The sequence below is a fragment of the Lates calcarifer genome, linkage group LG3, assembly GCF_001640805.2.
Source record: "Lates calcarifer isolate ASB-BC8 linkage group LG3, TLL_Latcal_v3, whole genome shotgun sequence".
NCBI lineage: Eukaryota > Metazoa > Chordata > Actinopteri > Centropomidae > Lates > Lates calcarifer.
In genome coordinates, this window is record NC_066835.1 from 11518505 (window position 1) to 11545450 (window position 26946).

General features: G+C 40.9%; 3 protein-coding genes across 3 annotated transcripts; 1 reads left to right on the forward strand and 2 right to left on the reverse strand.

Annotated features, from left to right (window-relative positions):
• Positions 1 to 68: 68 nt before the first annotated feature.
• Positions 69 to 4818, reverse strand: vps28 (VPS28 subunit of ESCRT-I). The gene is made up of 10 exons (XM_018698071.2): positions 4742 to 4818; positions 3324 to 3387; positions 3176 to 3204; positions 3007 to 3044; positions 2805 to 2894; positions 2597 to 2702; positions 2384 to 2485; positions 1979 to 2032; positions 1802 to 1893; positions 69 to 1268 (listed from the first exon to the last, which is right to left on the reverse strand). Exons 2-10 carry the CDS (start codon positions 3361 to 3363, stop codon positions 1148 to 1150), a joined length of 672 nt encoding a protein of 223 aa, XP_018553587.1. The 5' UTR covers positions 3364 to 3387; positions 4742 to 4818; the 3' UTR covers positions 69 to 1147.
• An 86-nt stretch (positions 4819 to 4904) lies between these two features.
• LOC108898104 (aurora kinase A and ninein-interacting protein) lies at positions 4905 to 7362 on the forward strand. Its single transcript, XM_051066801.1, is given in 6 exon segments — positions 4905 to 5146; positions 5490 to 5603; positions 5754 to 5910; positions 6010 to 6041; positions 6043 to 6744; positions 6746 to 7362. Coding segments are annotated over 5 exon segments (1281 nt in total). The 5' UTR covers positions 4905 to 5146; positions 5490 to 5510; the 3' UTR covers positions 7043 to 7362.
• On the reverse strand, positions 7283 to 26946 carry cap2 (cyclase associated actin cytoskeleton regulatory protein 2). The gene is given in 14 exon segments (XM_018698070.2): positions 7283 to 8397; positions 8518 to 8661; positions 8833 to 8915; positions 9027 to 9150; positions 9292 to 9455; positions 10094 to 10277; positions 13670 to 13775; positions 14615 to 14700; positions 15392 to 15436; positions 15438 to 15536; positions 21312 to 21389; positions 22755 to 22855; positions 22998 to 23125; positions 26601 to 26946. Coding segments are annotated over 13 exon segments (1416 nt in total). The 5' UTR covers positions 23116 to 23125; positions 26601 to 26946; the 3' UTR covers positions 7283 to 8313.

A 26946-nucleotide genomic window follows, 5' to 3' on the forward strand; every position in this document is an offset into this window, starting at 1 on the left:
CATGTCACATCTTCAGTGGATCATTTTTGAACAAATTTCATCTTAATTACATACACAACAGTCCCAAATTTGGAGGTAGTTTTTTCAACTTTATTTCTAAAAAGATGTTACATGCTTTTATTTAAAAATCAAACTATTATTTACAGTGATAAATCTGAATAAATATGTTCCCCCTAATGGTGTTTGAGGGTTGAAACATATTTAGTAAGCAAAATAAGGGGGGAGGGGGGGTGTCCACCGTTCTTTTGCCCACTTAATGTGGCCAAACCCTCACTTTTAAAGGAAATATGGATTAGGCATGTTAACATAAGAGAAACTGTAGACAAGTAAACAAATAATGAACATTAACAATTTGCTTCCACCATAGTTTTGATATAATGATTAATTTGAAGTGCAGTCTAATCATTCCTAAAGTCCAAACAATTATTTCAGCTGCATTTTATCAGCTAATGAACAAAGTAGATAAACTCTTACCTATGTCAGCTTCTCTTACACTATTGACAAACTCTGTTGTAGGATTCTACAGAAACAACTTGTGCAACAGAAAAACAGAAAATAATTGTGGTGCACACAACAAAAAATGTCCCCAGGTGGCAGATGGTGGATACATTTAGGGTACCAAAAAGAAAAAAATATATATTCATCTTTCCAATAATACAAAGGCTTTGGCTGTTTCAACCTTTTCTTCATGTGCAGAATTTTCCCAACATAATTAATTAATGCTTCTCTGTTGGTGTTCTGCAAAACTTAAGTATAAAATTAGACCTTTTTTTGAAATTACAGTACAAAGTTATAAGTAAACTGCTTTTGTCAAGATCAGAATAAACAGCCAGGATTTATCACACAAGTTTGGCTAGAAAACAGGCCAATGGAGCATCTCACAGCACGGGAAGAACCACCACATACAGTGGAGTTTACTCTACAAGGAGGTGGAGTTTGAATTGTACACAACATGAAAAAGGACATAGGGAACAAATGTAGAGACAGAGAGGAAATAATTGGGGAGGCAGAGGAAAAGAAAACCTGTCCCCAGATTTCAATCCGCTCCCTACCAAGAACCATGATGAGAAAGTAGAGTGTTTCTTTAAACTTAGCAGGCGTTAAGAGCCAGAATTTCACACAGATGGGTCTATGATGGAGAGATGTTTTAGGAGGAGTGGAGGAAGCGGTTGAAGGCGTTGTAGGCCGACTCCAGGTCAAACAGCATCTGGCGCACCTGATTATCATCCAGTTCGTCTGAGGCTGACATACTGCTGAGGGTGGTCAACCTGATGAGAGAAGATCAAGGAAATGGACAATTCAGACAAAATGTATCTATGGAAATTAATGAGGCTGAGCTGTGGTTTTAAAATGTGTTTTTATCATGGAGTGGTGTAAGTGCAGTGCTACTGGTGATCAGTGCAGACATTTTAGCTCCTGCAAAAGTAGCGCTACATATATGTCATAAGCAAGGAAAGGTCAAGTGCTACTCCGTTTCATAATGTTTTTCAAAGAAACATTATTATGATGGTAACTGTAATTGTGAATTTTGTGCTGCCAAATGAATTCTGTGATCCACACACTTCAAAATGAACATGTGGAGTCTTTGTTTGTGGAGTTTGTTTTTGCTCTTAACTGGGACTTTACAGAGGTCTGCCACTGCTAGACACTGATAATGAAAGTGATATTAGTTGAGTTTATGGACAACTCTCGGCACAACCATTGCCAACTGAACAAGTGTGTGTGAGTCACTGTAATTAAAATTACATACATTACATAGCATCCTGCACAGAACTATATTGAGTGACTTGGTATAACTAACCAGAGGCTGACTTTGTCCTTAGCCTCTGAGTCTGGAGGCATGTTGCTCATTCTGTTCATGGTTTCCATCAGCTCCCTCAGGTCTGGCTGGATCTGGACCAAAGGAAAACAAGTGTCAGGTATCAACTTAAGCAGCTGGTATGATAAGTCTGCCAACATTCAGCACTCTTCCATTAACCTCATCCATGGCCCTGATCTCCAGTCTCAGCTTGTCCATCACAGTGATGAAGAGCTGAAGAAAAAACAAGAGAAAGTGACACACACTGAGACAATGCTCGACATATGTTTCAATTTCCACAGTCAGCAACAAGAAACATCACACTATCTGTCCACTGATTTTATGAGCTGAGTTAAAAGTTGGCAGTGGATGCAGATGGCAACACCCACTCACATTCTTCAATGACTGACCAGAAGATGAGCCAAATGAAGTGAAACCACTTCAGCCACTTAGGTCCAAAACTGAACACACTAAATCATTTAACCACAAATACGACCTCAACAATTCTTATCATGGCACACATCCAAAATAAGCCTCCAGATTGAACTGGCTGTTTAATATAATGGAGCAGGAGAGAGGACGTACAGAAACGATATCTGCAATGCAGCGATTCAGGTTGCCCTTGTCATCCTTGATGGTGATTGGCCGATCCTCCTTGATCCTTTCCATGGCTAGTGGGCAGTCGAGCTGGGGGACAAAATGACAAGAGCAAGATCCTTGCTAAGGTGGCACCACAGAGATAAAATCAATCTAATAATATGGGTCAATAAATGATCTACACCTCAACTCAGAACTCACTCTGTACTTCCTGCAGAAGTCATCGATGGAGCCCACATCAGAGCCCTGCACCTGTTTGAAAGCTGCCTTATACTGAACCAAGAGTCTGGAACAGGAAGCAGTGTACCTGAAACAGACAAAGCCTCCGCATTAATAAAGACATACTGTCAAAGTCACAGGTGGTATTTTTGTCTTTTAAACGCAACATATAAACTCCAGTGTAACTCACTCATTGGGTGTGACACAGTCTTTGATGTAAGCCTTCTCCAGGGCCTGCAGGGTCTTGACGACAGCGAACAACTCAGCCATGTTATCATACCTTTAGAAACAAGGTTAATAATGAAGTGTTACAACACTGGCAACATTAGGAATCCCTCAGTGTACAGTGTATTCTTATTAAGCTGGTGACTGAAAATGTATTTGACACTTACTTCTCTCGTTCTCTTGCATTTTTGTATAATTTTACTTCCTAAAAAGATAAGATTGACATGATTATCACATATCTTATCCCTGGATTTAGTCCAGTTTAAAGCAGTATTTGGCTTTCTTCCAGGTAAATTTCAGGAAAAATTAAGTAAAGCATGAAAAAGAGACATTTACCTCATATAACTCAGGTTTATTGGCCGGAGCTGAGGAGAAAAAAAGCCAATACATGAGTGACATTTACTTGCATTTACTGTTGAAAGGATGATGCTTCTACAATCTGACTGTGTAAAATGTGGATACTAGGTTTGTTTGAATATCTTACCTCCTCCTACACCTCCTGTAACTGGTATCCCGTGGAACATGACGCTGATGTATTAGGACTTTATCTGCAAAAACATTTATGTAACAAAACTAACTAAACAGCAAAATAGCAAAACATGCCTTCATCTGGTTCAGCCATATTTCCCATCATTTATGAATAAGTTTTTTCACAGTTCTTTCTATCCAGGTCCTATTTCAAACAGCATAGACGGTCCAGACCTAAGGGTGTGTTTCTCTACAAGTAGGGAGTTAATGCAGCTTCTGGCCAAGCCACAAAAGGTGTACAAGATACTCTACTGTTTGGTATTATGGTTTCTTTCTGACACACTTGTCTCTCAGGCGAGGTGTAAACTCTCCACCATCATAACAGACACTTTTAAGTAAAGCATCAGTCTTCAGAAAAGAATTATGTGCTTATGATCTTACACAGCAAATGCCAAATATGTTAAGTGGAATTATTGTTTAGGCTACAAGAGATGCATCAGGATTCAGGTAATTTGTCGGTTTCTTGATGAAAGCCCAGAGACAAGTGTCAAGTGTTCAGAAACATTTATAGCACTGCAAGTTAAGGCAAATTTGTTGGATCAACAGTTACAGTTATTATGTGTAATAATTTCAAGCAGAGCACAAATCAGAAATTAAATCCTCATCTACAATCAGTCTACAATCAATTAATCAGTTAATCAAGTAGTCTATGAACAGAAGAACAACTGGCAAGTATTTTGATAACAGAGTCATCATTTCAGTCATTTTCAGAAATTCCAAACTTTCCTCAGTTGTAGCTTGTCATTAGTGAAGATCTAGCTGTATTTGCTTTGTTTTATGTAACAGTATATTTAGTATTTTTTATATTAGGTCGGACAAAACATGCAATGAGAAGGTATCATTTCAAGCTTCAGAATTTGTGATGGGTATTTTCCTGACATTGTAAAAACCGTTAAGAAAATCAACTAATTAAGAAAATAACTGACAGAATGACCAATAATGGAAAATAATAATCAGTCACAGCGTTATTCTCAACCTTAGTTCCTATTGTGTCCATCTTAAAGGACGACTGAACTAATGAACACAATAAAATGTTACAGCCTGGTTACAGTCATTAATCTGCAGCTCAGTGTCAATAAGCTTTGACATTCAACCAAAGAAGATTAAGGGAAACCCTTCTTGCTGAAGAAAGATAATCAGCCTCCCAGTGTCTTGTTTTGTCGAACGAGCTAGCCTGAAGTTAGCTATCGAGGGTAGCTCGTAAGCACTTCCTTTATGATTTATTATGGCCAGCCCATACAAGTAGTAGTTTGTAACCACCAGACTTTGTATTAATGACCATTAAATAGGTAAGAGCAAGGACTACATCAGTATTTTTTCAAATGTTTTCGATATCAGTGTTTAATCGGTGAATTTAAAAGACACTTTACTCACCCTCTCGGCAAACTGCTGTGACGTTAATGTAAACACACCCTCCTGCAAGGACCAGCAAACGTCAACATATTAGCTGTCCATCGCGCCTTACTAAAAATTAATAGTATTTAAGTTTCATACCAGCGACAACAAAACAGAACAGAGATTGAACAAACGCAGTTCATTTTTGGTCCATTTGCATCTTACATTTTGACGGAGCTGTTGCAGTAAAAAAGGGGATTTGAGGTTAAACCACATTTCTTTGTTTTTACTCAGTCAAACGTCATTGACAGCCCGTCACCGAGGCGCCAGACTCAAACAAACAGAAACGAGGAGAAGTTGTAAGCAGAAAGACAATTAACCAAATTATATAGGTTTAAGTGAGCGCAAAGGAAAACTGAAAACATCCCTGTGTAACTTTATGAGGTCAGTTCAAGTATGACACGATCGTTCTGCGTTATATGGCAAACCTAAGCAATGTTATTATGATTACCACCTAGCTGTTAGCGAAGTTGGCTAACTGAGAGCTAACATTATTCTTGTAACGTAGAAATATTAAACTGAATTGATAGTAAGAGAAGTCACAGAAAACCGTAAAATTGTGATGTAGGAGATTAAAACTATAAGATTGTGAAAACACAACTAGTTTTTGAAAGCATTGTAACAGGAATGTAATACTGCTCCTGATAAATTAGTGTCCCTTTTTAAAATGATTATCTATTTTATTCTATTCACAAAAAAATATTTAATATCATTTACTGTATTGTAGATATTTTCTTCACTCTCCACCATGAAGACCTCCAAACCAGCACTGCAGACCTGTGCACAGGAGGAGTGTGGTGTTTGGCTGGACACAGTGCAACTTAAAGGAAAAGCTAAACAGGTAACTGTGGAAACTGCCTTTACTTTAAATCCTGACTAACTGGCTATTTCGTTACAAAATATCACTGTTACTAGGTAACACTATCATATCTATAGCCTCAGGTGTTGTTATTACACTTAAGTGTTTCAGTAGGACTGTCTTATGTTTCAGAAACGTCACGCCCGTCCCATCTCTAAACTGCTGAATCCCTTAGCTGAAGGTAGAGGATACAGTTTGGCTGTGGCTCTCAGCTTCACTCAGACCAAAATGGAAATGCCAAAGACCAAGCAGAGCTCTATATCAACCTTCTTCACAGCCCAGCGCAGAGGTAAGTAGCTAAAACTGTGCTCCAATCAGGCTGTCAAGACTGCTGCTGTCCATTTCTTTTTGTGATAACTAAATGCTTGCTTACTCCTTCTGCCAAAAGTCCTCAATAAGATGTCTACATCTGAAGTACCAATGCATGGATCCAGGGCAGTCCTCCTCTGCATCTGCCTCAATTGCAGTTGTGCCTGTTGCATCGGGGACAAAACGAAGACGAGAAACGTATCTTGAAAAGTCTGACTCTGAGCCTGACATGGATCATGTGTGGAACAGTGAAAATGTAACTGAGCCTGAGGCAACAGTGTGGCAGCAGCGAGGTGAAACGCACCATACACCTTCTCAAAACATGTACTGTGAGTCTGAAGAAGAGCAGTCAGAGGAGTTTAATCCACCGCAGAGGAAGCGGAGGTACTTTGACACCTCCTCATTACCTGGTGACAGTCAGCCACCTCCGCAGGCGTGGAGTCAGGACCCACTGCTGGCCTATAGCCAGTATTCTGACAGTGAATTTCATCTGACTGATCAGGAAAACACCACAGCGAAGAACTTCAACGACTCTGAGCCAAGTTTCCTAAACAGTCTACAAAGTGAGGAGGCCTTTGGATTTCAGATGGAGCTGAAGGGGAGAACTTCAACACAAAAATCCTTAAAACACACTCATTCTTCTCAGGTTGGGGATGAGAAAGAAAACAGCAGGGTTTATTATTCTAAGTCCCCAAGAAAACACTCATCCTTCACTCACATCGAACCTCTTTCAAATCATAACTGGACAAGAACAAAAACTGCATCACCTCGAAAACACAGCAGCAGATCAACCATGGAAAAAGGCTGACGAAGAAGAGAACTTTAAGTGGGCAAAACCAAGCAGCTCTCCTTTCAAAAAACGAGCACCACAGCAGCAAACCCGAGAGGCCACTGATGAGGACAGTCTGGCCATGTTGTTTACCCAGGACTCTGAAGGCTTCAGGGTGATCGCACATAGAGGTCTGCAAGTCAGGAGTCCACTCAAAGATCAGAGTAACTTAAGCACTGGGGTTGTGAGAACTAGTGCTTACAAGTTATTGTTGGAGGAGGACGAGGAAGATGACATGCTCTTTACTCAGGACTCTCAGGGAAATATGGTGATCAAACACTGAAGGGAGCATGTTGAAACTCAGAATCATGAGTCTTGCTGTTTGTAGATACTTAATCAGTGATTTTTAAATGTATTTGTGCCTCTTCTGATGTGTATTATTGTTTTTCTATCAACCTGACTGATTCACTTGCACTTCTTTAAAACTGATAAGACTGATGCTCTTCTCTGTGATTGTCCTCGCACCACTGAAACGTCCCCCAAGGTGCAGCTCCTTTTTGTAACTACACAAACAAGCCAGAACTGAGGGTTTTAATTTTATTTGAAAAATGATACACAATGACATCATGTTGTTTTCATGTAAATTAAACATTTTGAAAAGCATTAATGGTGTACACCATCTTCTCTATGCTGGTGCCTTGTGCTACATCTTGGTACAAAATAAAGAGACTAGGAAGTGCTCAAGTGTAAAAGTTACCACTGTTGTCAGTATTTTTAGGTGTGCGAGAAATTGGTAGCCGAGTACTTGGTTAATTATTTTGATCAGATGATTTCATGTCTCCTGCAGAACATCATTCGTTGCTACATGTATTATGCACTAGCAAGACAGACAGCATCTGGCATTAATGCAAAATATACTAAACACTGTTGCATAAGCTTCATTCACTATGTTAAACAGAACTACATGACTACCATGCACTATACACGTTTAAAGAGGTCATTAAAATACACTTCATTAGATAGAAAAGTACCAAATAGTCCCACACTTGACTGAGTTATTGTCTGTTTGGCCACTGAAAAGTTGTAAGTTTACATAGTCTTTAGATCTTTATGTAAAATAATGTTGTTGCTTCTGTGGTCTAATTTGTGCTTTGGCTCCAATGCAATCAAACAGAACAATGAATGTGGAAACAGTGCAGTCATAATAAAGGTAATCCAGAAACAATAATATGAAAATATGTCATGAATTTTGATGATGAGAAGACCTTATCAGATTGCTTACATTTGAACAATTACATATTCTTACATAAATGCCTTTACTGCTATGGCACAGAAATGTAAGAGAGGGTGTGATTTTAATTTGATTATTCATTCTGTGGTGATTGTGTTTTGTAGGAAGGAGAAATCAATTTATTGAACAGTTAACTCCAATCAACGGCTTCAAAGTGCTACAGACCAACAGTGTTTTACTGTACCTTTGAGGAAATTTCCCTTAATTTCTCTGAAATTCAATTTACTCAGGGGGACGGAAAGACATATATATATTTTTTTACTTAGTGGTGGTGATAATGATTAGTGTGCTGGTGGTGGTGGTGACAATGATGAAGCATCAAATCAGCCTGCGATCTCAGTGGGTTCTGTCACCAGTTTGGAGCCGTCCCACACAGTCTTGAACTGCTCCGGGACTGGAAACTCTCTCTGTAAAACAACCAAGAGGAGATGACTGAAAATGCACACATTAAAACCTAAGAAAATTTTAAAAAATACACATATAGAGGTCAATAAAAGAAGCAGTGTAAGATCTCTCCTCGTTCTTACATAATCGTCGTCTCCTGTAGGTATCAGGATGTTCATCTCAGAGCTCTTGGCACTGACAATGTCACAGTTGAGGGAGTCCTTACTCAGGTAGACCTGACAGCCCTCTGTCTTGTTGATGGACATAGTGGGAACTGTTCCCAACACCTGTAACAAAAGCACAGGTCACAGTTACTGACGTGTGTTGTATCTGAGGCGCAATTTGCACAGATACAATAAACAACCAAAACTGATTCCAGTGCTGTTTTCACAGGATCTCTAATGTCCCGTGTGACTTTTGAGGCCAACACATGAACCTTTTGTAAATGCTTTACTAACCTGTAACTGAATTGCCTTGGAGTTGATGATCTCCACAATCCCAACCACATTCTCAAAAACCAGACCCAGCTTCTTACAGTTGTCTGGGGAGAAGATGAGAGTGAGAACATGTGGAATGAGGAAATCATAATGAAGAGTTATAAATAATAATCATAAAAATAACATTCTCTTTAGTTTGTTTGGAGGCAGCTCACCGATGATGATGGAGTTAATTTTGCCCTTAATCTGCACAGTGGAGTTATTACAACTGAAGACGTAGACCACTTGTTTTAGCTCCGTCTCCTCAATCACCAGGTCGTGTTTCTGCTCAAAGTTTTCCTGCAACAAAAAGGAAACAGATTCAATTAATAATCTGTAACGTAATATTTCAAATGTCATTGGCAGACCTCAGTGGAGTAAAAATAGGAGCGCCTTCCTTTGATAATAACCCCTCAAAGATGAGGCAAACATTTCACGTACCACCCTCCATTTCTTCCCCTCCAGCTCCAGCAGAGGGGGTTTCTTCTGGACGGCCGCTTTCGTTGTCTTCACAGTCCCTGAGGACTTGGTTTTGGTCTGTGCTGGTTGAGAGCGCAGGTTTGGATTCTTATGGGTCTTCTTGTCATCTGATACATGCTTCAAACCTGCAGATACAGAAGAATTATGCAGGCAGATTATATAAATGACTATAGGAAGGATTTTAGAAAATGTTGCCTGTCATAATTCCCCAAACACTAATGACGCACACCTTAGAAATTCTGAACCAGCCACCAACTTAACTCTATAATATTTACTGAGTATTTAGACAGCTCAATTACATGTTTTGTAAATTGTATTTCCCTACATTATGGTATAATCCCTGTGGAAAATACCAAACCCATTTAGCTTCATTCATTTAGTTTGTTGCCTATAAACAGATATTTGGTCACCGAGATTTCAGAAGCAATCTTAAAAAACATAATATGTAAAATCATAGAATTTAAACTTTAACTTGCGTAACTGAAACCCTGCAATTCTCTGAAATATTAATGAGGACATGACCTCTGTGTCCTCAGGTAGCTACAGCCCTGTACATATTTTGAGTTATTGTGTGACTAATTATTATTGTTTTATTGTAACACAGAGAAAGTGCATAGCAATGGTACATTTATATCATAACGCCCACATAAGGTCACTTCATCTGTACAGACACACGTCACAAGGACTGAACAACAGAGGGTGATGGGAAAAAGTGACGTCCTCTGCTCTTTGTCTTTGTTTTCAGGCCTTTGATTGAACCCACCTTGGGTGATATTCATGCCCTGGTTGAGCTGAGCGAACAGCGCTGAGTGCTGTGCTGCTGCGCTGCCTGCCTGAGGCTGGGCGTCATCGTCTGTGAAGACCGGAGGTGGGCCCGGGGGAGGTGGGGGACAGGGAGCACTGGGAGCGGCAGGGGGGTCAAAGAGAGAAGGAGGAGCAATGGGGCCCTAAGAGGGGTGGGGGTGAAGAAAGCCACATTTTAGAGATTGACATTTGCATTCTCCATTTGAGAGCTTTTCATGAGAGAAAACACACAGGCAACAGGTGTTTTGTGGGATAAGAGCTGCAGGAATAAAGATGTCCAGCAGGAGGAGTATTGCACAAGACTTCGCATGATGTGGTGCGTGATTGTCGTTGATTGTTCTGAGCACATGTGGAACTCGAGTAATTTGAAGAAATACTTAGATATTGTGGAGACATTTTATTTCCCATCAGGATTGTTAAAAACATCTTATTTCTGCCAGCACTGCATATTTATTCTGTATCATTTTTTTATAGCTTTGTATTAAAGTTGAATGATGTTTACACAGAGTGAAATGTTCAAACCCCAGACTCAGATGGAGATATTGTAGATATCCCCTTGCATCAGTGCATACACATATTTTATATCTTTTAAAACACTGGAATCTCAGCTGTGGATCAGAATTAAAACTGAAACGATTAACTGGCCATTAATCAATCATTTCAGCTGCTTTATCGAAACAAAAAAGCAGAGTTTTCAGTTTCTTAAATGTGGGGAAGTGCTGCTTTTCACTTTCACTTTAAATGGAATATATTTGGACTGTTGACCCATCAAAACAAGGCAGATGTCACCTTGGACTATTTGTGAAGAGCTTCTGTTTGATCCTTTTTTAACTTTTCATGGACTAAAACAGAACAGTGTGTGTTTGTAATGAGGTTCATCAGGCTCTCTAATTAGAGCCCTGATCATCTACAGTCCACACTGATGTGTCACTGAACACCACCTATGGTTTAACTGATGAGCTGTGACCAGTAAAAGTGAACGGTCATCTTCTGACTGCTACAGTGAAGAGAAGCAGACACACACACACACACACACACACACACCACACACACACACACAGACTTGCTGTCCAAAGACCTTGCACAGCTGCCAGACACACACACACACACACACACACACACCAATCACAAAGGTTCAGAGGGTTGAACTGTCACTTTACACACTTTCGAGTACAGCTTAGACTACTTGACCTTTGACACCAGGCACATGTGTTGTGCATATCATGGATGAACAATGCAGACCTGTTACACTAAACAGCTCAGCGCATACCACTGGATTAGAAACAGCATGTGTGCGTGTGTGTGTATTCATACATAGCCGTAAAACTGTCTGACTGTTTCTCTGTGTTCATGACTGCTTCCATGTATGTGTGTACACAAACACGCACAGAAAAATGATCTTTTTGTTAAGGTGTTTTTTATTCTTTCATTTAAATTTGAAGGGTATTTTGTCTTTTTTTTTTTGTTGTTGACAACAACCCACATCACTGGGACGTGTTTCATTTAACACCTTCACATTCATTCATGTAATAAGAGCAACAATCGAAGACATTTTCCACTGCGCTAGACCTGTGCTGAAATGATTGATTATCTTTGGGTTTTTTGTGGTAATTTTTCATAATTGTTTGACATTTTTTAGACCAAATAGTTAAATACTTGAGAGAATAATAAACAATTTGTTTGATGACAAAAAAAAAGTTGTAGACCTTTAGACTGTATAAAAGTTGATATGTGGTCAAAAGTTACTCCAGTTTTGTTGTCCAGAATGAACGTAACAACGTTCCCAGAGGCTGCCTACGGGAGCTCATGAGGGACAGCTGGAACAAATATTTGAAAACTCAATTACACTAATTGGTAAAAGTGAGATATTCAATAAGGATAACCCTGATCAGCAGAGGCCATTTGCTCCCTTGTTTTTAATTTCAGTGATGTTAGATGAAATATTTACTGTCTTTCTGCCCTGAGTATGGTCTGAGGGACTAATGTAATTCAGTAGTTTGTGTGTGTAAAGCCACCTCCATATGTCAGCTTGAGCATGTCAGAGTATAAGTGTGTCACTAAACCCTGATCTGAGCGGCAGGTGACGGCTGCGTTGAAGGGGGACCAGCCCTGCAGTTTGGGTTACGGTGCAGACTGCATGTGCACACAGGCCCTTTGTCGGGGGTTCCTCTGTGAAGAAAACCTCCATTCAAGTAAACCCTGACGACCACCTGTTAGTACCATACACTCCCATCCTTGTACACACACACACACACACACACACACACACACACACACACCACACACACACACACACACACACACACACACACACACACACTGTGTCCCCTCGTAAACACTTCAGCTCTGTCGTCTGACAGCAGGGGCAACAGCTGACACACACAGCCTCTGAAGGCTCTCAAGTTTCTGCATGTAAAAAACACGTGGGCACAGTTGTTGAACATTAATTTCAGTTTAGGCTTTAATCTAATCATCTGACGTTAAAGGAACAGTTCAACATTTCTAGAAATATGTTTATTTTATCTCATGCTGCGAGTTAGATGACAAGACTTATAGAACGGTCATTTATGGTAAAAATGACAGTTAGCATAGCTTAGCTTTGCTAGTTGAGCATCTTTAAGGTTTGCTAATTAACATTAATTAATGTATTAATTAATTAAAATATAATTTTGTTTAATCTGCATAAAAACTTATGTATAAATACATCAAGTTGCCATTTTACATGGGGTTATGAGCTGAACTATTCTATTTTGTGACCTTCTGGATAAAGCCCAGCTAGCTGTTTTCCCTTCCTCTAGTCTTTATGCTAAGCTAAGGTAACCTGCTGCTGGCTGGACATAAGAGTTGTATCAGACTTCTCTCAGCTTAAGAACGAACTAGCATACCTGAAATGATCAACTATTCCTTTAAGAAAGAAATTACAGCACAAATTTCTCAAAAAGTGCATGTTTTGGATATTCACGTCTGGGTTTTAGATTTCAAAATGCAACTCAGCCAGCTTCCCCTGAGTGAATAAAGATGAGAAAGACCCTTGTAACTGACAAGAAAAAGAGGTTAAGTGTGCATTGAAGGAGCCATCATAATCTCTGGGATCTAGTGAGTGCAGAGAAGTCCCTGAGTAGATATCCATAAACAGAAGTGAGTGTGGGAGTGACAAGGGTTTTGTGAACTCTATGGGGAACCGCGGGGTGCAGCCACTGAGGAGAAACTCTTTCATTCATTCATGCTCTCTGCAGTGGCTTATGTAACCAGCTGCTCCATAACTAAAAATGGAAGTGCATGCAAAAAGTAGGAGTTAATTTGAGCTCTGATATAAAAATATCAAGGCCTGCGAATGGAAACTTAATCAAAACACAGCTAAGATAATAATCAAGTTGTTACAGGGGTGATTTGTTGTTTTCAGATAAATGTGTTGTTAAAGAGAGGAGCTCTAAGGAAAGATCTGAGGATGAAGGATGGTGTGTATAAATTTAAATATTTTACCTGCTTAATTTGAAAAGCATAAATAAACAGAATATTATGCTCCCATACTCACACTCTTGCTCCACATCAGTCCGGTGGTGTGGTGCTGTTTGATGAAGGACTGCATCTCTGTCCAGATCGACAGGTAGGAGCGCACCCAGTCCACGTGGCGCCTGTCGCTGGGAGAGCAGGGAGGGTTGGTGGGAGGAGGGAGACAAAGATATGATGGTCGGATGAAAAAAGGAGGGAGGAGGATATATTTTAATGGGCTGAGAGTATAGTCACTATCACAAACATTTCTGGTTTATTTTTTCTGATTACACGTTCATCCTATGTACACAGGAACCTCTGGTTTTACAGGAGATAGTGAAGAGTTTTTTTTCTCTTTTTCCTTAATTTGTGTGTCATATTTCATCTGTTTCTTTATAAATTACGTTTCTTTGTAACCACAATATCATCCTGCAAAGCAGTTATGTTAAGGCTTATTATGCAGCATGGAAAATTTGTCTGCCCCTTCTGGCAGTGCAAGTAATTAATAGCTTGATAGCTTTGTTTTGATAGCTTTGTTTTTTAGACTGTAATCTTCCTCTTAACGCCAAAACTCCTTTTCGTATGGTGCAACAGAAACTTTTCTTGGACACTTCTTCGGTTTTTCCACCATATTCCTAGTTGCTATAGTTACTCACCTCTTCAACCAGACATTGCTGTTTCATGTAAAACACATCATTACTGGTGCACCAGTGTAGTAATGTCGCCACAGACACCAGATTTAAAACTAAGGTATGCTGCAAACTACAGAGAGATTTACCTGGTGCTAATAGGCTTAAACAGCATTGTATAAACTTGTGTGGCAAAAATGTAATGGATGTTCATTTATATGTATATGTTTCACACTCCAGCTTTAATTTTTATCAGGCTATTTAGGTTTATCTAAATCCCAGACTTTCAAAAACCAAAACAATGCTATCACCCTGATGTGCACGATAATACTTGTGAGGAACATAGCAGATGTATTTACGTTTCCTTGTAGTCCTTCAGCACTCTGTTGGTGTAGAAGGTGGCAGCATCGTTCATCTCCTTCACATAGGGACCCGGCTTCTGACTCTGAGAGAGATGAAAGCTCATTAGAAACACATCTTATCTCACTGTCAGACAGAAGCACAGTGAGGCTTAAAACTGTCTCTTACAGAGCTTTGGGAAAGTATCTACTGTATCTATCAGGAGATTTGTCTTTATTTGAGAGTAAAAAGCAGAGGCACTCAGAGAGGTTAGAATTGGACATGTTTGATAAGCCCTGTGGGGAAAAAAACTTCCCTCCTGACAGCATCTTACACTGACCAGAGCCAGTGCCAGAGTTTTTTATTTAAGAACTCAAGAGGAGTGATTTTGATCTTAATCTAAACTATATTCAGAAACACAAAACTCAGAGGGAGAGATTTTGTGCTGATGAGAAACAGAGACTGATGAGAAGTAAGATAGAGGGACAAATACTGTGTGTTGATGGGAGGAAAACCACGGTGGGCTGGAGTTTATTTATTTAAGTCTCTGTTGATATGCAACATTATTATCATTTGTATGCATTAATTTTGAATTTTTGCATGATAACACTTAGTTTACAAATCTTAGTTTATTAGTATTAGTATCATCCTTTGGTTGTGTCTGTGTTTTATACATGTGTCTACTTTCAGTTGCATCCTTGTTTGCCTTAATGCCGATACACACCCTGCAGTGTGTATTATTCTGCATGCATTGTGTCTTTCTGTGCATAGGAGAGTGTAACTGTTTTATTCCTCACCACAGCGATCCAGCCCAGCGCTGGGATGCTCTCGCTGACGGCCGAACAGGTGGTTGAAGAGGCTGCTGCCGCGGTTTCGCTCTCTGAAGTTCTGAATCTCCTGGATGTGATCTGAGATAGGCTTCAGCAGGTCTTGAAGCTCCGTCTGCGGGAGGAATTAGGAACAGCAGAGCAGGAGGATGCAGGAGGAGATGATGGTGAAAGATGAAAAGAGGTGAGGAAGCCTTGTGAACATCATATTAAATCTTCTTTGGCTAAACATTAAAAGCCTCTTTCACATACAGAACTCTCTTAAACATGTTTCAGATGCTTTTGATTTTACATCCCCTGCGTTGTTTCCCCTGCCCATCCATACCCTGCCTGCTCTCGGTGCCAGCTAGTAATTCCTAAACTAGGCTGCAGGACAGTAACTAATTTTATTAGCAGGAGCCTTTTTCCATTGGAACTTCCAGATCTCAGCTACAGTATAGCTCGGCTCCCAGCTCCCAGTTCCCCCTCCCCGTTGCTCCGTTCTGACAAACATTCCTCGGTTCATGGGGAGATCCCTCTGGCCTTGTAAGGCATACCGCTCCTCCAGTGTTTACAGTTTACCTTTCACACATGCGCCTTCACTAACACACACACACACATAGATTCAGGAACACAATGTTTCACTGGTGAACTGTTGTACCGACTCTTTCTTGTTTTGAGCTGCAGTGAACTGGATGCTATGTGAAACATTTACTGGTAATGAGCCATGACAAAATAGTTTCTTTATTCAAATGAGAAGTTGAAGTCCACACTGCAGAACACTGGTTCATTATGATAAGTCAATGTAGTTTCTTTGATAATATCTGTTTATATAAATTACATATACATGTAATTTAATATATGTGGTTTATGTCGGGGTATATAAACATATCTGTTTTCACTTTTGTGTATTTTTGTTTATATGTAGATGAAGGTATGAGGTGATGCTGTAAATGAAAATGCATATACATCTGCCTCTGTAAGTTCATGCTTGTGTGCAAATGAGTGATAGAAACACAAGTAAACTTTCTCCTTTTTTCCCCCCAAAACAAATTCTTCCCTCAATCAGACACACATGATCTCCATGAGCTGAGATAGACGCTCCTTTCTCTGCTCCTCCAGCTGCTTTTATTCTCGCTAAATCTAGCTAATATCTGACTTTGAAGCAGAGTGTATCTCCCCGGTCCAGAACTGATACCACGCTACAGTACAAATAGGGACGTATCGTGTTTGCTTTGTGGGAACGTTGGAAGGATTTAAGGTAACGAGCTCATGGAAAAACAGCTAAGCATAACACATAGGTTTTCCATCACCTTTCTCCATCCTAATTCATTTTGCAGCCATTATTTCTATTCTTAGTATCTATGCACTTACTCCCTTCATTCCATTCTTTCCTAACTATCTTCAGTGAAAAATAATGGGTAATGAAAGATGTATTTACAAGTAATGTCCTGCATTTAAGTACAAAGTGACTGCATTCATTTGAGTTCTCTGTTTCTCACTGCATTTCTGAATAACAACAACATCATCATCATCATGGCTCCCACTGAAAGTATGACTTGTATTCTGTGAGTCAGAGCCCAGGTCACAATGTGGACTTCCCCTCACTCAATCAAGCTACGCAGTGAGGAAAGAGACAGAAGCATGAGGGAGAATGACTGGACTGTGCACAGAGGACTTATCTAAAGAGGAAAATCATTACCCATATTCCCACATGCTCAGTAACCTAAACGTTTTGGCAGTCTTCAGAGTTGGCATCAAGTCCCTTACGGAAGCCAGAGTTGATTTTCCATGTAAGACCCTTCAGCGATTTGCCAGCTCAGGAACTACTGACATTTCTGAAAATCTTCTACTACAGTGTGTGAGGGGAAAAGAAGCAGCTACATTCCTAAGCGGAGATAAATCTACATTGGTCTTAGGTATGACAGTGTTACACTGAGCAGCTGTGAGATGGCTCATGTGCTGGTGAGAAGCTCTGACTACCTCATAAATCACATCACTGGAAAATCAAATCCAGAAACAAGAAAACATGATGTCACAAAAAAATAAATCTGAAAGTTTGCATTAAAACAGCTTTAAACTAAATTATTCTAGTTGTTTCCGATAGCAAAGAAGTGGTGGTTCATAGGTACATAAACAAACAGATCATGGCACTGCATTGGAGTGTCTGGCATTGGTGACTGGAGGTGGTATTGTCAGGTTAGCCATGAGCTAGCATATCAAAGGAGCAGTTTGACATTTTAGGGAAAACACAGTTACCTTCCTCTGCTGAGAGTTAGCTGATACCACGCTAATTGTAATGCTACAACCAGCAGTTGGTTAGCTTAGCGCAAAGACTAGAAACAGGATGAAACAGCGAGCTGGCTTCTGTCCAAAGGCAACAAAAATGCCTGCCTGCCAGCACTTTAAAGCTCAATAATAAATGCACATTTCATTTGTTTAATTAATACAAAAAACCAGTGTTTTTTTCTTGCCGGGAACAAAATAGCTGATCTTTGGGCAGAGCACACAATTAGCTTAGCACAAAGACTGAGAGCAGTTTAGACTGTACAGATGTACACTGAATTTAAGTAGGACCTTAAACTTGACATCATGAAATGTGATTTCTTACTCATGTGCTTTTGGTCTGACTGAGCTGAACAAAATGATGGAAGTGTTTTATAATCTCCACTGCTACTCAGTCAGACATCAGTCTAGCAAAAACACATATTGACATGGGTAAGAAGTCACCTGGGACAGAGATGTGGACACGGACACATCTCAGACTGAAAGAGAATGAGCCAACAAAAGGATCAAAAGTGTCGGTTCACATTATTTGATGAGCTGCGAATGAGCTCAGTGTGTTACAATAGCACAGCGTCTGAGGCCTTGACTTCCTATACAAGCAACTGGATCAAAGGTAGAGAGTGGAGGGCGACAATGGGAGAACAGCTGTAGGAGGGTTTTTAGCACTGTAAAAGTCCACAATGTGTGTGTGTGTCTGTGTGAACTGCCAGAACCAGCAATGCAGACAAACACACACATCAGGCCAACCTGAGGTCACATGAGAGAGAGAGAGAGAGAGAGAGAGAGAGAGAGAGCAAAATAAAGCTCTCTCTCTTTGTCTCACACACACTCACACACACACACACACACACATGCACACACACACTGACAACAGGCTCAAATATAGAACATGCCCATAAAAAGTCAGAGAGCACAACACGGCTGCAGTGGAGAGAAAGGCCAGCACTGTGTGTGTGTGTGTGTGTGTGTGTGTGTGTGTGTGTGTGTGTTTGTGCAGAGAGAGAGGGGCACTGGCAAGAGTCACACACTTTTCTTCCTCTGCCTGATCTGTATTCAGGACTACAGATATAGACATGAATGAGGGAGGTCAACAGATGTGTGTGTGTGTGTGTGTGTGTGTGTGTGTGTGTGTGTGTGTTTGTGAAGTGTTTAGTGAGTTTGTTCTGATGGTTCGCGTGTGTGTGTGTGTGTGTGTGCAGGAATTCACTATGTGTATGTATGAGTGTATTTAAAAGTATCTGGGTCACGCTGACTGTGTATGAAGACCTGATGTCCTTAGCTAGCCTCAGTTCGAGCGGAGATTAGATTTTCTCACAGGCATTTTGTTTAATGTGTCTTTTAGAAAATCTGAAACATGACAGTGGGATTTTACGTCCACATATATTCACTTAAATTGGTATCTACGACTGCAGCTGGAGGCTAAACTTTATTCATCCCAGAATTTTAACAAACATAAGCTGTTGATTATTTTGTTAACATTGATTCGTTAGACTTCAAGCCTACTGAGACCGATGCTGCATTCACTGTCATATATGAGTTCCCATAATCAGAAACAGAGCAGATCTCCGGTACAACTTCAACAACTGCCAAGGTGCAGAGGGGAAACTGCCTTTAGGAGCTGCAATAACAACCAGCTCCCGACTTGTAAATCATGTTCACCCAGGTTGTAATTACAACTGTGAAACTGCTTTTCTGAAAGTGCTGACATATCAGATTTAATCCTGCCTGAACAGTTGAACAAATGTGGATGGACTGTCAATGTACAGTATTTGTGACCCATACATGAAAATTTTGCAACTATACAGTCATCTTTATTTGTCCTGGGATGTGAAAGTTTTGTTTTTTTTTTTAAATGGAATTATGGGTTTTTGTTGAATAAATGTAGTTTTCTGTTTGTTTTGAAGATCAGTGCAGCAGTAGATGCAAGTAGATTTAAGACTTTGGGCTCAAGTCCAAGTCAAGTGACCAAGTTAAACCTTCAGTCTTTCAGAGCTTGTTGACCTGATGCTCACCGTTAAAACTGCATGGCATTTTTAACGTTTTGCTTTCAAACCCTGGTCAGGCAAAGACCTAACAATTAAATATTAATGTTTGTGTGATGCAAGGCCTGCCTGGCACTGTCTTATACTTAACCTGTATTGTTGCAGGACTTTACAAGGGCTTAACTTGAGACTTGACTGCTTTTGTCTCAAGTTGAGTGTTTAGAGAATGAAGTGAAGTCCAAGTTTCAAATCTTATGTCTACAACTTTGGTGGACACTCATTCAGTGTAAAATATGGAAATAAAAAACAGTATCATGTTTCAAATGTTCAAAAGACTGAGGAGAGAAGCTCTCCTTTCACATTATTGGGGCACGGTCTGATAAAGGGACAGGACTTGGAGTTCACTAAGTTCTTATTTGTTTTGTTTTGGATTTACCCAGTTACGGCGAATTTCATCCCCTCTTCCCTCACATCACTCTCCTCTCTGTCACCCCACCCCTGTCTCTCTGTAAAACCCTCGCTCTTTCCTTGTTTGCATTTCTGACAATCACTGAACTCTCTTTTCACCGCCTCTCAACCAATGAGCTGACGGATACGGAGTAATCACTTCCTGGTAGGCTCTGTGGACACATACATACACACACACACACACACACAACACAAACAGAAGGCCAATGGGATGATATCATATCGGCTCTCTCTCTCTCTCTCACACACACACACACACACACACACATACACACACATACAGCTTTCTCTCCCATCCCCTTTTCCTCTATACGTGAACATGTTGGGAATGTGTTGTATTAGCGTTTTCTTAGTCAAAGAGCAGAGTAATCCCTCTGTGAACAGCCCGGCCTGCTGGGGAACACAGGAGGGGAGGACACAGACTGATGCTCGGGACTCTGACACTGTTGGTTTTGTCGTGAGGCTGCTGTTAAATATGAAAGATTTGATGCACTTTGTGTCTGAATGTCACCAGACTTGCTCTGTAGTTCACCCACTGCAACTGACTGCAGAAGCTTAGTTTGCTTCGCTGTTTCTCAGTCAGCAGAAACACAAACAGCAGCAGCCAATCACAAAGATGGTTTCAAGTCACAGCTCTCTCTCAGTTGGGTGCTAATCAAACTAACAGAGAGCATACTGTAAACAACAATAACGGCAATTGTTGCTGTTGTTGTTGGGGGTGGGAGTGGGGGGGGGGCATTTTGTGCCTTTATTGGAGAGTCAACAACAGAGAGATGATAGGAAATGAGGAGAGAGACGGATGGGAAGTGGCACTCAACAAACGTCCCTGTCCAGACTAAAACCTGGATGCTGCAGTTCATGGTCAGCTCCTTGAAGCCCTACGCCACCAGGGTGCCTACTCCATTGTTCTACAGACAAGTGGAAACTGTCAGGAACAACAGGCGTGTTGGCACATTGGTATATGATATGAAGTCATGGTTACAAGATCTTTTTTTTGGTCCTGAATCTGGTATCTTTAAGTTATGTTTGGAGCACATCTGAGTTATTATTTATCAAAAACATCGTCTTTATAATTAGATTTTAAGCAAAATACCTTAAAAAGTAGTTGGATTCTCTTCAGCTTTTTACTTTTGCAAACTTGTTTATAATCATTCATTCATTTTCTAATGTTATACCTGTGCAGGTTCCTGGTGTGTGGCAGCCATTTTGAGGAAAGTTCTCTGAGTCTGCAGGGCATTGTTCACCAACTCCGCCTGTGGATCATAAAGGGTCAGGGTCAGACAGGTTAGGATAATAATACATGCAGCATAACACATTTTATGCAACATACTGAGCAATGTGTTACTATACTGTGCATAGAGAGTGTTGCTGTCCCCTGGAAAGAAAAGATTTGCATGGTTTTCTCTCAGTTTCTTCATGTTTTGCCAGTGTATTCTCAAGCCTATTGAACCATAGCCAGTAAATCTGTCTGTATTGCAGATATACAAGCAAGTATACAACACACACACACACAGAGTTTGGGTTAGTCCCAGCCAGCCGTGTCCTCTGTGTGTGTGTGTGTGTGTGTGTGTGTGTGTGTGTGTGTGTGTGTGTGTGTGTGTGTGTGTGTGTGTGCGTGTTTGAGACCTCCATTTGCAGGCCAAGGGAACCACCAGGGAGGCTTTGTCCTTAAAAGGAGCTCTACAAACTTAGAGAAACTACCTCTGTCTCTGCTCACACACTCCCCCCTTCTCACCCGGTGCAGTGATGGGACACAGAGATAGAAATCTTCTTTCAAGGTAGAATGGGAGAAATACAAGCATTTTTTTTTTTTTTTTTTTTTTTTTACATTTCAAGGTTATTTCTTTCTAACTGCCTTTACTCTTCTCCTGTTGTTTTGGATTCAGTCCAAGGATATAACACAGTTATTACTGCCAGCTGGCTTACCGCAAAACATGCTTACAGTCCTAGTGGGAGTATACGTCATTACCAGATAGGAAAAGGTGCTCCACTCGCAGATTGATTAATGAATGTAAGGTCAAAGTTCAATCATACTCCCATCCTTGGCTTTGTAGAGGACAGGAAACCTTTGCTATCATACGTACACACGCACTCACTACCTGGTTTCTACCTTTAAATCCTGGACCTCCCATACACTCTCATTACTATCCTTCCAGTAGGAACTAGTGTGTGACAGTCCTGTTTGTTTATAAATCTAGGTCCATCTCCCTGTAGAGATCGACAGACAGCTAGATATCATGCTTGACTTGAACAAGACTAAAATCATTTTGTGATTAAAATATGTCAAATTGATGAATTCTCAGAAACTTAAAACTGGCGGAATGCCCCTTTAAAGCATGATTAAACAATGCCTTTGCAACCGATAGACTGACAAACCTACTGCGCTGTGACTGCACATCATTACGACAGCAGCTGTGGTGACATCTGTTTCCAACAGCTGGTGCAACGTGTGTGTGTGTGTGTGTGTTTTCAAAGTGTGCATGGACAGGCGTGTGTCTGTGTGTGTGTGTATGTGTGTGTGTCTACAAGTGATTCATCGTTTTGTGTGGAACATGAGGAGATTTTATACACTGAATAATGTGGGGTGAACATCTGTATCTCACACACGAATCACTCACATGTTTCTCCACCTCGCTTCCTATGGCTCGGCTGTGGTTCAGGTAGTCTGACACCGGACCTCTCAGCAGCACGTCGAAGGCCTCCACACACTGAGACAGACCTAAAAACACACACACACACACACACACACACACACACACAGGGAGAAATCACAGCTTGTTTGCTTGTTTTATGCTTAAATGCATCCCCCGCCTTTTACTCAAGAGCTGTTTTGCCCTGTGCCCCCGAAAGCACAGACTTGCCTCCATCAATGCCGTTGACGCAGCTCCCGTTAGCCATGCCACCAGGAGCCTGCACGGTGACGGACATCTGCTCCAGGCGAGTCACGGCTCGCTCCAACCGCTGCATTAAATCTTCCATGGTGACAAACCTAGAAAACAAAAGGGGGTAATGTCTCAGAAACATCATGAGTGAGTGTGGAGTAGAGAGCCTGAAGCCAGCACAGATTCACCATCCAGCTCGCTGCCTCTTGTTTCCACACCACCATGTTGGCAGCAAAGGGTTAAACTAAATGCATCTAGTGTGGTCAGGTTTATATGAACAACGTCTCTGTTTGAGGCCTCTGGCCCACTGCCGCAGTTCACAACCTCTGCCATGAACACATGAACACATCACACAATTGGATTAAAAGAAGGACAGAGACTGGAGTCAGGCTGAGTGGAAAGTCAGAGAGTTATTTAGTACAGTAAAAGTGAAAAGGACCCTGGGAAAACAGTTGATAGATACAGTATCTTTATTGACTGGGTAGGTGAGAGTCAAACGAACATAAACCAGGAGACCCACTAAAGTTTAAAACAACGAGAGCGAATGATGATGATGCTCATCGGGAACAAAGTGACCTCACTGACCCTGGATGATCACCTGACGATGTTTCCACATATTCGCAAAAATAACTCCTGTTAGAGACAGGAGGGGAGGCACACTGACCCAAACATGTAAACACAGCATCTGTGCAACACCCACGATCGCACAGACAGCACCCAGACGCAGAAACATTCAGAGAGAGACAAGCCCAGCATCCGTGATATGTAACCAAATCTCCAACTGTAACCGAACGTCACTTAAATACATTCGAGATAGCAGCATAGACCACATCATATCTCCTTCTTTAACACTGAACAGTTATATGCATCACTATGAGGTAAACACAGGCCTGTCTCCAATATTTATTAGTCAGCAGAGTGGAATTCAATCCAGCAGCCCACTGCATGTTTACGCAAACTACTGCTAGGTAACACGCACTTCCTAATCTGACACCTGCTACCTGTGTGCTCAACACAGAATGCAGTGGTGTGAGTTATAGATGGCTTCATTTTGCTTTACAGAATGATCTATTTAAAAAAAACACCAGGAGGCTCCACATTAATATGACAGCTAACTATGTGGACTGGATTGTGTCTTCTGTCTGTAATCTTTGTAAATTATGTCTAGTAATTATGTGCTATGAGCAACAAACATGTCCTGATGGGCGTCATCGACTGGTCTCTCTGGAGAAATCTCTCACCAGTGCCAGATGCCTGTTGCAGGGACTCAGCTGCTATTTCTGCTCTCTGGGTCACAGCAGCTCTTTAGACCTGAAATCTGGAGAGCTCCATGTGGGTTGTTAACAAGTGCGCAACAAATAAGATGTGAACCAACAATGTCAAGTCTGCCTCTAGGAAATGTGTGTGAATCGAGTAGAATCAGATTTATTTTTGGAGTTTGAGAAATTCAGTATTTTTATTTGTTATTTTGGTACCACTTTTTAATAAGATCCTTTATCAAACTGTTGAGCACTTTATAAAAAAGTGCTGCAGAACATCTGGACCAAAGTACATCTTATTAACAATGTATTAACTTTGATTATTGTAAGAACCTTGTATCAACAACTTATGAACATAAAACATATACATCCAGTGACTTACTACCTTGTGCTGTTGGCTAGTTAGAAAGTGAAAAGCCTTTAATAATGACTTAACATTTATACCAGCAAACTGTTCTTATGAAGGTCTTATTATTAGTCGATAAGTAAGTGATTTATTAATAATTTATGAACCTATTAGTTACAACTATTAAACTCTTTATAGTAAAGTGGTACTCTGTGGTGCTTTTGGCTCTAGAGAACATAATCAGCAGATTAATCTTTAATGAATAGAATCATTTATTGCAGCCCTATGGTTATGCCTCTAAATGTTTTTTTCACATTAAATGGAGTCCATAGAGTCAGCTACTGTATTTACTTAAGTTAAGAACATTTCACTTAATCACTGTCTCGCTCAACAACAATCTCAAACTTTGTTTAAAAACCACGAGACAGAAGCAGCCAGCAACTGACCCGGTTGTATTGTAAACCAGCCAAACTCTCCATGGCGATGCAAAGACATAGCCAATGATGCTCTTTTAACTTTTCATATAGACTTTAATTTATTCAAGCCATCACAGAAACTGAATGGGAAACAGTTGGTGTGAGTTAAAACCTGCTGGTTGCATCAGAAATACATTTCTGTGGCACAAAGTCTCAGAAGTACAAGAGAGAAAAAAAAAAGAAAGTTGTAGTCATATACTGTACATATTATATTTCTTCCTATCATTTTCAGCAGCTGTACTGAGTACTGAGTTTCCACTGTGAGTGTTTTACTGTAGCCTCCACTACATGAATACATTCCTCCCTCTGTTCCTCCAGACAGGTGGGTCACAGCGCCTGCCACATAAAGACCCCAGACCAACAGCTGAGAAAGCACACATGTTCCTGCAGTGGAAATATATTACTGACTTCACCCCGACCTGCATGTGTCTCCTGAACCCTCTGGCCTGGTATCTGATCTTTGGGGCTATATTGGGCCACAGCCTGGAGTTTGCTGCTATGGGCCGATTGTAAGATACTCGAATGTAGGTCTCAGTGTCCCGTACTGTGCTCTGGGACCGTGGATACAGTAAAATATCTGTACATATATGTTTTGGTGGAGTAGTGTTGACTCCACTCCACTAAACACTCCACTAAATATACTGTGGTTAATAGTCAGTAATGTAAAGCTATGGAATCAGTGTAACATGGACCCAATGATCAAAAGAGAATTTTTGGGCTTATGAGAGGCAGTTAATCATTAATCAATCAGAGAAAATCAGTAATCAACAAAATAATCTCACCACAAGATCTATTGAGCAGCTATTCCGAGGCTTTTGATCATATTACATGGGCTTCATTAGCAGATGGGTTCATTTAATTTTGTTTTCTGAGCACTAACGGACTTCCATGATGGTTTAAAAGTTCAGTTAAAAAGTAAAAGATGAGTTTACTGAAAGTTTAAGTCAATTTTTAGTCCAACGTGGAAGAGATGCGACACAATAGAAAGCTCCAGAAGCTACTAAATGGACCATGAGGAGAAACTGTTTGGTGAGCTGGTGATTGGATCAGAAATGAACTTTGAAACTCTGAAAATGCCTCTTAACTATGACATTAACAGGCTGTTTGAGGCTCATTATGACTTATTACAGGTGGCTTCAGTCGCAGGCTCTCACAGGCCGAAGACACAAGAAAACATGACATGGCACTGGCACGCTGACAGGAATTTCACCGCCCCTCAAATCTGATGCTTCATGGTCCGCACCACAATAAAACCGTTAGTCCAGAGGGCGAACGAGATAAAAGAAAAAGAAAACAGCACAGACCCACTACATTTCGTCCTCACAGAGCGCCACTGCCAAGACGTAAGAAAGCATGGCGCTCAGGGAGCAGGTGAAGATGACTTTGTTTGGACATTTCCTCGCAGAGACTTCCACACACCCCCCACACACTGCTGCCCCACCCCGAAAATCAACTTAACTTGACGTTCAGGTAAAAACTGGTCAGTAGAGAGACGGCTTACCTCCCTCCTCTGGTCCGCGGTAAATTTCTGACGGGATGTTTTGTTGTGTCTGTCAGTATCCCCGGGACGGGCTCGTGGCTGTGTTCTGTCGCCGCGCGGCCCCCCCTCACCCGCAACTCCTGCCTCCCTGCCCCCGTCACTCAGCTGCGCACAGTACCGGGACTCTTCCGGGATGTCCTAATTAAGCAACACGGTAAACCTGACAGCCTCGCAGAGACCGGAGACCGTGACTCAGTGCCGCAGTGTCTCCTCCGGGGCAGGAAAGGACGATTACCTCGCAGGCAACATGGCAGCCCTAGACAGCCCTGCTAAAAATAGACGAGTATTGACGCTGTGGCAAAGACTT

Excerpts from the sequence above, each read along its gene's own strand:
- vps28 (XM_018698071.2), bottom strand. The coding sequence starts at position 3,363 with ATGTTCCACGGGATACCAGTTACAGGAGGTGTAGGAGGAG. Across the intron at positions 3,045-3,175 it reads ATAAACCTGAGTTATATGAG|GAAGTAAAATTATACAAAAA; the intron begins GTAAATGTCTCT and ends TTATCTTTTTAG. Across the intron at positions 1,269-1,801 it reads AAGGACAAAGTCAGCCTCTG|GTTGACCACCCTCAGCAGTA; the intron begins GTTAGTTATACC and ends TTCTCTCATCAG.